Source organism: Micromys minutus (assembly GCF_963924665.1).
Source record: "Micromys minutus genome assembly, chromosome: 10".
NCBI lineage: Eukaryota > Metazoa > Chordata > Mammalia > Rodentia > Muridae > Micromys > Micromys minutus.
Window position 1 is genome coordinate 12,437,046 of NC_137979.1, and position 12,299 is coordinate 12,449,344.

General features: G+C 52.3%; 1 protein-coding gene across 7 annotated transcripts in view; it reads right to left on the bottom strand.

The window, feature by feature from the left end:
- Positions 1 to 1,633: 1,633 nt before the first annotated feature.
- PEMT (phosphatidylethanolamine N-methyltransferase) overlaps positions 1,634 to 12,299 on the bottom strand; it is a 71,564-nt gene continuing 60,898 nt past the window's right edge. For all 7 annotated transcript variants that reach the window (XM_080924500.1, XM_080924504.1, XM_080924503.1 and 4 more), the window contains 4 exons: positions 6,453 to 6,598; positions 4,590 to 4,701; positions 2,167 to 2,241; positions 1,634 to 1,858 (listed from right to left, as the gene is read on the bottom strand). In XM_080924500.1, coding sequence (XP_080780626.1) covers positions 1,801 to 1,858; positions 2,167 to 2,241; positions 4,590 to 4,701; positions 6,453 to 6,598 — 391 coding nt within the window. In that variant the 3' untranslated portion in view covers positions 1,634 to 1,800. The remainder of the gene's footprint in view (positions 1,859 to 2,166; positions 2,242 to 4,589; positions 4,702 to 6,452; positions 6,599 to 12,299) is intronic.

A 12,299-nucleotide genomic window follows, 5' to 3' on the forward strand; every position in this document is an offset into this window, starting at 1 on the left:
CCCCGCCTTCTTGGTCACTTGTGCTCTGCCTGCCCATCCCTGTAGTGAGAATTCTGGCTTTTTTGAAAAACACAGAAATGTAAGAATGTGTTTTTATTTAATCCCAGGTATGGGATATGGGTTGGGCAATCTGCTTCAGATTGTCCACAGCAGTTGACTATGATTTGCCTTGTGCTCTAGCAGGGGTGTGATTTTGCCAGCTGCAGATAGTTTTTTCAATCGTGTGATGTTTAGAATTCTAAGGGACTTTTCAGAGAGTATATAAATGCTAGAACCCCTAGGTGAGTTTGGTGGGTTGTTGGCTGCTGTTTGCTAAGTAGCCATGTGTAAAGAAGAAACAAGAAAAAAAAAAAAAAATAGATATCCAAATGGCAAAGATCAAACTTGCTCCAAAGAACTGGATACCCCTAATGAGCAGGAAGTAGTCTAAGATAACATTGCTCCCTTTCCAATCCCTGACTTTATTCAGGGATTTAATTTCTTTTCTAACTATTGTTTTTTCCCTTGTCTAGAGTTAGGTGGTTGAAAGGGTAGAAGGGAAAGGGTGGAGAATGGGGCAAGAGCCCACAAAGTAGCAAAAGCTCAGCTGCACACATATCCAGTCTCTCCAGCAGATTTTACCCAGCTCAGATGCACACGTGGGTGTCCCCTGTTCTTGTGTTTAGGTGACAATCTCGGTAGAACTGACAGTGTTATTTAACCTGACAGACCCCTGCACTGTGGATTTGGCCTAACACTTGTATTAATTAATTGGGTTCCTCAAATTGTACAAGAATCCACACCTAAGACGCTGAGGGTTCCTGTCCCCTGGCTGGCTTTGACTGGCAAGTAAAGTTACCTGTGGTCAATGGCTGGGCAGGGAGACAGAGGTGGAATTTTAGGGTTCTCAGGCAAGGGAACCTGGAGAGGAAGGGGGACTGGGAACTGCCAAGATGGGAAAGGAGAAGGAAGGGCCAGGCCTGAGAAGTGCAGGACAGAGTGACAGCCAACATGTAAGAGGCAGGAATCGTGCGTGGCCAGGGGGGCTGCAGGCCTGGGTCCAGGTGGCCAGGATGGAATATAGGTGTTAGTAAGTAATAATTCAGGAACATTGGAGGGGAGAGTGTACTGGTGTGGAAGTGGGCCAGCCATTGAGCTGATTAAGGCATATTAAATAAGGCTCTGTGTGTGTGTGTGTGTGTGTGTGTGTGTGTCTTTCATTTGGGAACCCAGAAAACTGGGTGGGTATCAAGGAACTATTAAGCATTCATCACCTATGACCACGCCTCCACTCTCAGATTGGTGGATACTGAACTGGGTTCTGGGCATGGAGGGCATGTCCTGGGCGTGCCAGGGCATGGATGGCAGGCGACCAGGGTGTCTGATGCCTAGGAAAGACTGTGGCTGCAGCCAGTTCTCTTACTGATGTCTTCTGACAGTTCTCTGAATCCTAGACAGCACCAGAGGCTGCACTGGAAAGAAAGGGACAAACTAATCCAGCCCCAAAACACTCAAGGGATGTAGTCCCTTGTCCTGCCCTGCCCAGCCCTTCCACAGCCTAGAGGACCTAGAGCCTTGTCCGGACCTCTCTCCTGAGACCAGAATGGGAACCAGAGAGGTGCTAAGGTCACAATGCCTTTATTAGTGTGTCGGGGCATGGCGAGGATGGGGGCCTCAGCAGTCACACAGCATAATGCCTGAGACCCCCATGACTGGTTTCCAAGGCACAGGTATAGTGGCCAGCGCTGCTCTCCCAGAGAAGGGTTGTTGCTTGGGGCAGCCGGGAGGCCAGTCCGGCTTTCCAAAGATCCCTCGTGGCCGTCAGCTCCTTTTGTGCAACCTGGTGGCTTTCTGTCGGTAGATCTCAGCAGTGAATGGCCTGTGGGTAGGGAAACACTCCAGTAGGTTGTTCCGGGAGACTCCCACAACCCAGCACCAGAACCTGCTCCACCCACATTCCCACTGTTCCCAGAGCTTGCCTAGAGGCTTCAAAGGCCAAAGAGAGTCTTGGAGGGACTGGGGCCACCTCCTTGCCTGCCTAGGCCTTGGGTGCCAATATGTACCTACCCCACTCCCAGCTTCTCAAGCCTGGTGAGGCTTGCCCGGCCACGTGAAGCAGTTGTGAGTGAAAGGCTTAGTCTAACTGCCCATCACATCTATCTCCTACCCCGCCACACATCTACTCACTCTTCATACAGGAGAGCAATGATGTAGACGAGTGCCACCAGCACCGTCAACAGCAGGCCTGCGGGACTGGCGTGCCTGCAGACAGACATGTCATCAGTTGGAAGGACTTAACCACTCCTGCCAACACACTGTGTGGTCCTTGCTGGTACTGAATTCCTTTCATGGGTGAGCTAAGCCTGGTGGTGCCCCTTTCTAGGTCTGATTTTCTAGAGAGGCCCAGGGAGACAGGAGGAGAGGAAAACACCTTGTGAGGCAGTCCTTGCTTCTTCATCTGCGAAGACCAAGGCCCAGGGACAGGGGACATTTCTACTGCCCACCGGACAGTGCTAGGAAATAAATCTCTTGTAAAAAAGCTATCCCAGGGCTGCCATGAACATATGACTTCTCAGACAGATTTTTGCCACCTAAGCTCTGGCCCGTACACACCACAGTCTGGGTCCTCGACTGTGGGAAAGATCTTCCCACACCAAGCATTCCTCTGAGCCAGCAGTCTCACACTGGCCTTACTCCTTAATACCCACGTGGACCTCACACTAGCCAGTCTGTCCATGTGTCTGTCTGGGAGGGCAGGGGCACAGGACAGAAGACCCATTTGCCACTACCCCAGGCCTGAGCTGAACTTCCAGCATCCTAACTCAGAGACTGGAGTCCTTGCAGACTATACACAGCGTTTCTGTCATGGCTCTCTGCAGGTGACCAGTCTCTGACCTCACTCTGCCAATGAATACAGACAGCCTGTTAGTGACAGCAGGGAGGAGCCCAAGCATGTCTGCCTCAGGTTTCCAAAAATAGCCACTGCTGAGCTGTTCCCCAGTCTATTTCTATGGTTACTTCTGGCTGCTCTGGCTCCTACGGGGCCTGGACTGCTACATCCACCTCAGCAGGAGAGGAATGAACCAGAAGGGACAGAAACAGGCCTCAGGTAACCATAGGATCTGCTCTCCTTGACTGATCCCATTACACATTTAGCCACCAAAGGACAAAGGGCACAAGAATGTGTGGCTCCCATAGGGCCCCTCCATCTTGCTCACACTCCATAGTGCCCAAATGGACCTCACATTGGCCAGTCTGTTATGCAGCTGTCTGGGAGAGACAGGGACACAGGACACCTCCACTGCACAGCACAGACCACGAGGCTCACTCACCCTTACAGTCTGACCACCACCTCTGCCACTGCCCAAGGCCTTGAGTGGAACTTCTCCCCCAACTCTTTCGGGTCTCGACTTGTGCCTTTCCCAGAGCTTAGCTGGGCTCTAAATTAGTACTGTGTCCTCACTATCCTTTTCGACTTGGAACAGCTCATGTTGTCTGTGTCCTGGCCTCAGAGGGACTGTAGCCATGATGTCCTCCCATCCCTCCTGACTAAATAAGCACTTTGTCCCCAGACATGGTTCAGCTGTGGTTCTGGCCACGTGGGGATCTGTAGATCAGCAAAGACCCCGGAAGATGGCTGGTTAATGAACCTCGCTCCTTACAGGAGCCATTGCCCCCACACTGGCCACCACGGTAGCTACACACTACAGTTCACTACCACACACGGGTTAGCAAAGCTGGAGGGCTATGCCTTGGGAGCCAGGGACTTAAGTACCCCAGATGTACTGTACGCCCTGAGGTGAGTTCAGTCTTCAACCTGTTTCCCCTCCTCCCATGGGAAAGGATGGGTGTAATGACCTGCACCTCCTGCCATGACCCTAAATGAAGCAGGTCTTTAGTTGCTTAGGACAACCACTGATGTGGCCCCAGCAAGAGGCTGTAGGAAGACCTGAAAGAATTTCCCCTGCCTCAATCCAAGATGATGGGGTGGTTGAGAGTGCTTCCAACTGCTCCAGGCAGCCAGCTCTCCAGCAGGGGTTAGGTGCTATGGGCAAATACCCTCCCCCCACCCCACCTTGTATCTGGGAGCAGGCTGTGGGAGGCCTGCTGAGTCAGCATCCCCTGCCATGCACTGACACATCTCTAACAAGTCCTCAGCTGAAGGCCCCATCCCTAGCCGCTGGCCTCTGCCCATCAATATTGATTGGAGGCAACTGGTAGGTGTCACATGTTCCTGAGACCCCTGACCTGGCCACTCCAAACTTGAAATGACCTTTACTCTTAGGCACCAGGCACTACTGGTGACATAAAAGGGACATGTGTATGGCTCTGCCATCAGAGAGGAGGCTGACCGGCAGGAAAGCCACTGATCATTGACTCAGGGCACAGGAAACCCAGAGGAGGTGGGAAGGAGTTTCTAGAGGAGGGGACACCACCAGTTGGGTTTGGAAGAATAGACTAGGGATGGGTTCGGGCACATTCCAGTCAAAGGAGCAGCATGCATGCGGTACGGCAGAGGAACTAAGTGTGCTGGGAGATCAGGAAGCTGTGGGAAGAGGGCTCGGTTTGTGTCTGGATGCCTAGGGGTTCTGAGGGCAACAAGTACTCACATAAGTGCCCAGCCTAGGTAGTTGGCTGTACTTCCCCAGTACATGGGGTTGTCCAGCACATTGAAGGGAAATGTGGTCACCCTGGACTCCTTGAGGATCCCAAAGTAGTCACCTGTGGATGAGAGGAGTAGGGTGTTAGGGTCACTTAGCCTTCTGTGTCCTTGGCCACATTATTACTGAGGGAAATACCGGATGAGCCTTGAAGGATCTGCAGGTGAGGTTCCCCAGGAGGCTCCTAGTTAATAGTGGGATCTGAGCCCACAGCGTCCAGGATTAGAGCCTTTCCATGAGCTCCGCAGTGAGCCAGGCACTGAGGTGTTCTCAGCCTGGCCCTCTCCTCTTGTGAGCCCCAGTACACTGGTCTCCTCCTCTGTATCTACCTGTCCCTCTCTTTAGCGCTGTACCCTGCTCTGTGCAGAGCTCTCTCTCCTGGGGCCTCCCCTCCCTCCTTCAGAGCCCCTTCCCACCTATGTCTGTCCTCCCCTATCTGCCTGGCTCTGCCCCCTCCCCCCAGGCTTTATTCTTTCCTGTGGGTTGGCCAGATGCTTGGGATGTCAGCATTTGTTTTGTTAGCTTGATGCAAACTTGATTCACCTGGTAGGAGGGAACCTTAACTAAGAAAATGCCTCCATGGGGCTGGCTGGTGAGCGTGTCTGTGGGGCCTTTTCTTGGTTAATGATTTATGTGGAAGAGCCAAGGCCCAGCTCACTGTGGGCAGTGCCATCCCTGGGCAGGTGTTAGTCCTGGGTTGTGTAAGAAAGGTGGCTGAGCCAACCACTAGAAGCAAGGCAGTAAGGAGTGTTTCTCCAGAGTATACTTCAGTTCCTGCCGCAATTTCCAGCCTTGGCTTCCATCAGCGACTCTGACATTTAAGCCAATATATCCTTCCTTCCCAGGTCATGGTGTTTATCACAGCGACAAACCAGGACAGGTTAGCTATGGCTCCAGCCTGCCCACCACATGCTTCCTGTCACTCTGGAGGTCAGCCCAGGGGAGTTGACATAAGGAGAGACTATCAGATGGCCGGTCATCCACCCACCTACTGCATGCATAACCAGGCCACTGTCACAGAACAAAGCATCTGGTCCAGGTCTCTACCTGGTGAGTGTCTCCACTGGGCCAGGGCAGGCTTTCCCAGCAGCCTCTCCTTTGTCCTCCCACCCCCACCCCATTAGACCAGAAAAACAATGCAGCTTCATCCTGCGCAGAAAGTAGGGCAGCCAGTCCAACAAGAGGAGCCCCTGCAGGAGGGGCCTAGTAGAAATTGGTGCTGTCATTGTCAGGGACAAAAGGTACAAGAGTCCAAGAAGCTGCCCAGGGACCACTGGGGGGAAGCAGGAAGCGGGGCAGTGGAGCCTGACAGCGGATAGCACAGAAACCTGCTTCAGGCTGAGTCACAGGAGAGGGCCCATTCTGCTCTACTTCCAAAGCTTGCAGGACCCTCTGCTTTCTAGGCCATTTCTACCACAATCCACACTGGCGCTGCCCGCACCCGTCAAACACTCCTCTGCTCATTTTCCCCATCAGGCCCTCACCACCACGGTGGGTACCCCAGTCTGCCCTCTGCCTGCCCCCTCCATCTGACAAGGACTGAGGGCCTTCTTCAAGGCCAGCTGAGTCTAGGAGGACACTCTGGGGCCCATCAACCAGGACTAGGGTCTTTTCTTGTCTCATAGGAACCAGCTTGTTGCCATGAAGTCTGATGAGTTAGCAAAACTACAAGTCCTAACCGTGATGGAGGACTCCCCACTCCCACCCCACCCCATCCCCCGTTCTTCTCAAGGCAAACGGCAACCACCGGACTCTGCTCCTCCCTGAACCCAGTGTACCTGCCCAAGGTCATTCCATAACTCAGGGTCTTACCTAGAAAGGTCCCAGTGAACCCCAGTGCATAGAAGCTGGAGAGCACAAACACGAGTCCCCAACCCAGGAGTGCAAGGCCCAGGAAGTAGGTGGTGTGGTTATCCAGGCCCTCCATCTTGGGCTGGCTCATCATGGCCTGTGTGAAGCTGTGGAGCAGGGGACAGGAAGAGACAGCATGTCATAGCATGTATGGAGTTGTCAGCTCCAGAGTCATATGCTTAGTAGCCACAGAGGCTCTGCAGGTAGGGTCTAGGCTCCTGAATGAACTGTCTAATCTTCAGTGTCATAAGGACAGAGTAAGACCAAAGGCCCAGGCTGACCAGAGTGTTTAATCTTTTTAACGAGAAGTCACAAACTCTGACATATATGTAAATTTTCTTAAATTTTAGAAATAGGTCACCATGAAAGCCATTTATGCTTCATACGTGTTAGCAGGGTCCAGTCCAAGAGCCATCGCATTCAGGTCCTGTCAACTTGCACTGTGAATGAGAATTAAGCTCACAGAACAGGTACATGTGCAGTGCACAGTACCCAGCAGGCCTAGTACCTGGGGTCTGAGCCTGGCTTGTGCAGGGCAGGGCAGAGCAGGACATGCAGCAGGCCCAGCACTTAAGAGATATGAGCTTGGCATATGCCATGGGCAGTGACGAGCAGCATTCTCCTTATAGGCCCAGGCCTGATGCTGGCTGTGCCCCCACACTGCTGATTTGCTTCCCCGGCTCCTGCACAGGCCAAGCCACCCCTGGGAAACTTAGATTTTAAGTCCCACCAAAGGCCCTTATGTCTTCCCCTCAACTAGGCTTTGTGGCCAAGTGCTGGCAGGCCCTGAGTCTGAGCAGAGGGACTGAACAATGGCAGGGTCAGTGGGCATGGAGGGGCAGGTTCACTGGCACCTGGCACAGGAAAGGGTGGAGGGTTCAGGGAAGCAGGCTGGTAAAGGGTCTGGGTCTTGCCAGGAGGGAGTGGCCAGTGACCAGAGGAAGCATTGAGTGTGCCAGGGGACAAGAAGGAGGTATGAGGCCAGCACTGTGTACAAGCACATTTCCATTGTGTCCATGAGCACAATGCTTAGGAGACATGGAGATTTGCTACTCACACACTGCAACTGTATATACTTCTCTCTACAGGTTCCCCCAACCCGCTCACCTACCCTCCCATCTGTCCATCCACCTGTCCACCCACCCATCCATCTACCCACCTACTTGTCTGTCCACCCATCTATTCATCCACCTACCTACCCACCTCCTTACCCACTTACTCATCTCTATCCCTTCCTCAATCTATGTACCATCAACATATCCACCCATGCTTCTCCTTCCATTCATTAACCTAGTCACTAGAGACCCAGATACCCATGTAGCCATCAACTTTCTCCCAGAAGCCTTTTCTCTTTGAGCAGAACACGTTTGTCACTGGAGAAGGTGGGTGCTATGATTCTATTCCTGGACCACACTAAACTTTATCTCCTTGAAATCCTTCCCACCAATCTGAGTTCAGCTCCCAGAAACTGACGTTGGCTCTCGGCACAGCCCAGGAAGTAGACAAGAGAGAACGGAGGATAAAGGCCATGCAGGCTACCTGCAGATACCTGCTTCTTGGCTACACTGCTTAAGGGCCCATGGCACAGAGAAGAGGGTTGGTTCTTCAACAGGTTGGGTAGCTCCAACTGCCTAGTAGCCTCTCAGCTCCATCTACTTGAATAGAGGACAGAGAGCCTGTGGCTCTCTTTCTGGCCAGCCCCAGCCACTTGTCTTGAGTTCTCAGGGACAACATCCGTGGCCGCACAAGAGCTGCCAGGAACTAGCAGCTTCAGCTGAGAACCGAGGGAAGAACTTACCTGGTGGGGATGATACAGGGAGACTGTTCCAGCATGAGGAGTGGCTAGCGCTAGACTCCCTAAGGCTCAGAAAAAACTGCAGTGCAGGAGGTGTTTGGAGGGAGCTGCATGGCTGTGATGTATACACACTGGGCGGAGCAGAAGGCCGGGAGACTTAGGGTCTCTCTGGAGAGAGACTCTGCTGGAAGTGACCTACAGCAGACATCTCAAAGACTCAGTCCTGTCCTTGTGCCTAAGGATGGTTCACTCCTGGCTCTGTTTATATCACTGGTGGACTTTCCTCCAGTGGGTGCTAGGAGTAAGGCAAATAAGCAAGGTCCACCATGGGTTCTTTGCTCCAGCCTGCGGAGATGGTGTGTGGGCGTGTGTGTGTGCGAGAGTAGATGGTATAGATCAGGGAGTGTCTCTCAGCCTAGCTTAGCGGCCTACACCCCACGTGACACAAAGGCTCACTAGAACTGAAGCCTGGTTAGGGTGGCTGGTTACGTGCTGTCATATGCCATGAAAGCACAGTCCGTTCCACAGGGAGAATTAACAGGGAGCAGGCAGCTCTGTGGCCACATTTCACAGCAGAATGGGGTAACAGCAATTTTCCCTCAGAGCCACTCTGCACTGCGGTATCAGGGATGGAGATTCATTCCCGGGCTTTGGGTTCTGTTTTCTGATTTAAATTTTATGTAGCATGAGTGTTTTGCCTGCACATATGTCTGTGCACCACTGGTGCCTGTGGAAGCCAGAAGTCATATCCCCTGGAACTGGAGTTACAGATGGTCACAAATCACCATGTGAGGGCTGGGAATTGAATTGGAGTCCTCTAGAAGAATAACAAGTACTCTTAACCACTGAGCAATCTCTCCAGCCCCTTGAGTTCTATGCTTTAAATTGGATTGAACTTTCTATCAGCAGTGAGACAGGAGGCTGCCTGCACTCTGCTCCTCACACCAGACCACTTGAGTGCACAGCTCCAGAGAGGCTGTCCTGCCCCTGTGCTTCTATGGCTTTACCAGTGGGCTGCATGTGCACACAGCCGTCCGTAGGCTTCACAGTCCAGCCCAGTCAAGTATGATCAGGAAACTAGGCATCTGGTGGGCTTAACACAGAGCACAGTAAATTATCAATCAACTCAGCCACATTATCCCATAGCAAAGGCTGGAATTCATGGCTACCACGTTGCACTAACCAGGGCACCTTCCTAACATTTCCCTAAGCCCATCAGCATCCCACGTATCAGGAGAAGAGGCAGCAGTGTGGGTAGGAGTCAGGACACTTGGCTGGTCCTACTTCTGTCCTGTGAGCAAGCAGGTCCTCAGCCTCTTTGTGTGAAAGGAGGTGCACATCACTGTCATTCAAAACTCCAGGGTGTGTTGGGGCCTCAGCTCAGAGGACAGATACAGTTGTACCTGGGTGCCATTCCAGCTGTGCTCCCTCCTTCCTCTCTGGGATCAAGAAAACATGACTCAGATTCCTCTCTGACTCTCCAATCACGATCGGGGATCTCCACTAAGAGATAGCAGGGGGACGAGGTTTCAGTGGTTCCCTGGTGTCCAGTGACCCTAGTCATCCACACTGTGCCCAGGGGCCTTTCTTTTAGCCTGTGGCCCATGAGTGGGCTGCAGTTGAGGCTGGCTGCAGGTCAGGAGTGGGGGCGCTGGGGCAGGGGTTTCAATAGATGTCTCCCAAGCCACTAGGCCCCTTCCTCACTCAAGGCACAGCCAGAGCATAGCAAGAGCCAACAGCACTTCCCTAATCGCTTCCTTGAGTCTAGACTTTGCCTTAACCTCCAAATAACAAGTTAGTTTAGCCTGTTTGCTCCCTTCCCAAACCACCAGCTAGTGCAGGTCAGCTGATGCACAACTACTGTGTGGAGCCCTGGCATCACAAGAAGATTGACTTGGCTCAAGCGCATATGTGTACTCCTACCATGTCAACTCGGTAGGACACATAATTACCTAGGGTCACATCACCCCAAGTGACGAGGACAAAGTCAGAGGAAGCCTCCAGAACAAGGGTTGGCATGTGGTCTGACAGTGCAACACTTGCCTAGCAGTATGAATGAAGCCTGGGCTCAGTCTCCAGGACCACAAACAAACAGGCACTAGGCTGACCCCAGGAGACTGGGCAGGGTGGCACTGCAGAGGATATAGGAGGTGGTACCACTTCACAGGCACAGGTTACCATCTAGGATGGAGAAAATATTTGAGAACCAGACAAAAGGGGGCTGCACAAGGTAATCAAGTGTCACCAAATTGTATACTAGATCTTCGTGTGTGTGTGTGTGTGTGTGTGTGTGTGTACTTGAACATCTACACAGAACATACACCTAGTGAGATAATAGGTGGGGACTGGATTAGAAGGGTATAGCCAGGGGACTAAGGGACAGGATCTTTCCAATCCTCTGCTGGAGTTCAGTGCTCAAAAGGGTGTCTAGTTCAGACACAGAAGCACCCTCACCTGCTCTTGATGAGTCTGTGCACCAGCTAGAAGATATTTTTCTATGTGACCCAAGCTGGCTTTGACCTCCTGGGTTCAATCATTAGTCCTGTCTTAGTCTCTCAGGTAGCTGGCACCAGAGGCAGGTACCATCACGCTCAGCTCTCTGAACCACCCATGGTCCCCTCTCCCCAAGGTGGTCTAGCTTGCCCAAAGCTAGGCTGTGGTGCCTTTTTCATGGCCCCACCCTCCTGGCCCAACTAAAGTCCCCTCACGTGCAGGCATTCATACCAATGAGCCCAACCTGGCTCCTGCTTTCCTACGGACAACCTAGAAGTAGCTACCGATCCATGTCAGAGGAGGAAATCACAGTTCACAGAGGTAACCTGCTCAGGGTCACCAGCATTATGGAACAGAGCTGAGGCTGACCAGGTTGGCTTTGATTCACACTAGAATCCAGAGGAGGCTCTTCAGTCAGGGATGCTTGCGATACCTTCCTATATCAGCAAAAGCAAAATGCTACACTTCTATTATGATAGCCACTGTCAAAAAGACAGGAAGCTCAGTGTTGGCAGGAGTATAGAGAAACTGGACCACTCTCACGCTGCTGGTGGGATGCAGTATAGTGCAGCCACTGTGGAGAACAGTCTGACAGGTTCCTGAAACCTGAACAATGACCCTCGTGGTACAAACTTCACTCCTAAGAACATTCTTGAAGAAACTAAGATGCTCGGATACTGGTACACCATGCCCACAGCTGCACTGGAGTGGCAAGTGTCAGAAGGAGGGATGGGCAGAACTGGCTTAACCCACACGGCAGGACATTACGATGTCTCAGGAAGAAGCCTGAGGTCACTGTGCTGAGTACAGTGAACTGGTCACACACCCTTGACTCCACAAAGCTCCAGGAGGAGTGATGTGAGAGACACAAGTGGAATGGAGAACCAGGGCCAGCCCACAGGAGGGGGCCAGTACTTAAAAGGAGTAGAGTTTCAACTCTGTAAAATAAAATGGGTTCTGGAGATAGGTGGTAGTAACCATTATAAAAATGAATTGTTTAAAATCACTGAAGCAAACCCTTGAAAATGGGCAGAGGCCCAGTGCTTGCCTGAATTACGCTTATCCAATGGGGCACGTTACATCCTTGGCTGCTATTTGGCTAGGATACTAAGATTAGGCACATTCCAAGGCTGCTCCCATGACCCAGCCACAAGAAGATCCCAGAAGCCCCAGGGTCTGCCCACTCTGCATTTCTAACCAGTGTCCAGTCCCATTTCTCCAGGGCCACTCCTCCAACTTTCTGGATCTTGCTGGGTGTGTTCCCCGGGGTCTGTCACTGCAGAGGAGGCAGCAGGAAGGACCTTGTTGAACCACTGATGAATGAGACCTGCTGGGAAGGGTTTCTGCTGGGCCCCAGCTCTGCAGGGCAGTAGCAGGCCTGCATCTCTGACCCCAGTAGCCTCTTCCCTAGGGGTCCTGCATTATGGGAAGGAAAACAGACCCTGTCTGAAGCCTGTCCAAGTCCAGAGTGAGGCATCTAATCCCAGAACTCAGGAAGTAGGATTGCTGCAAACTCAGGG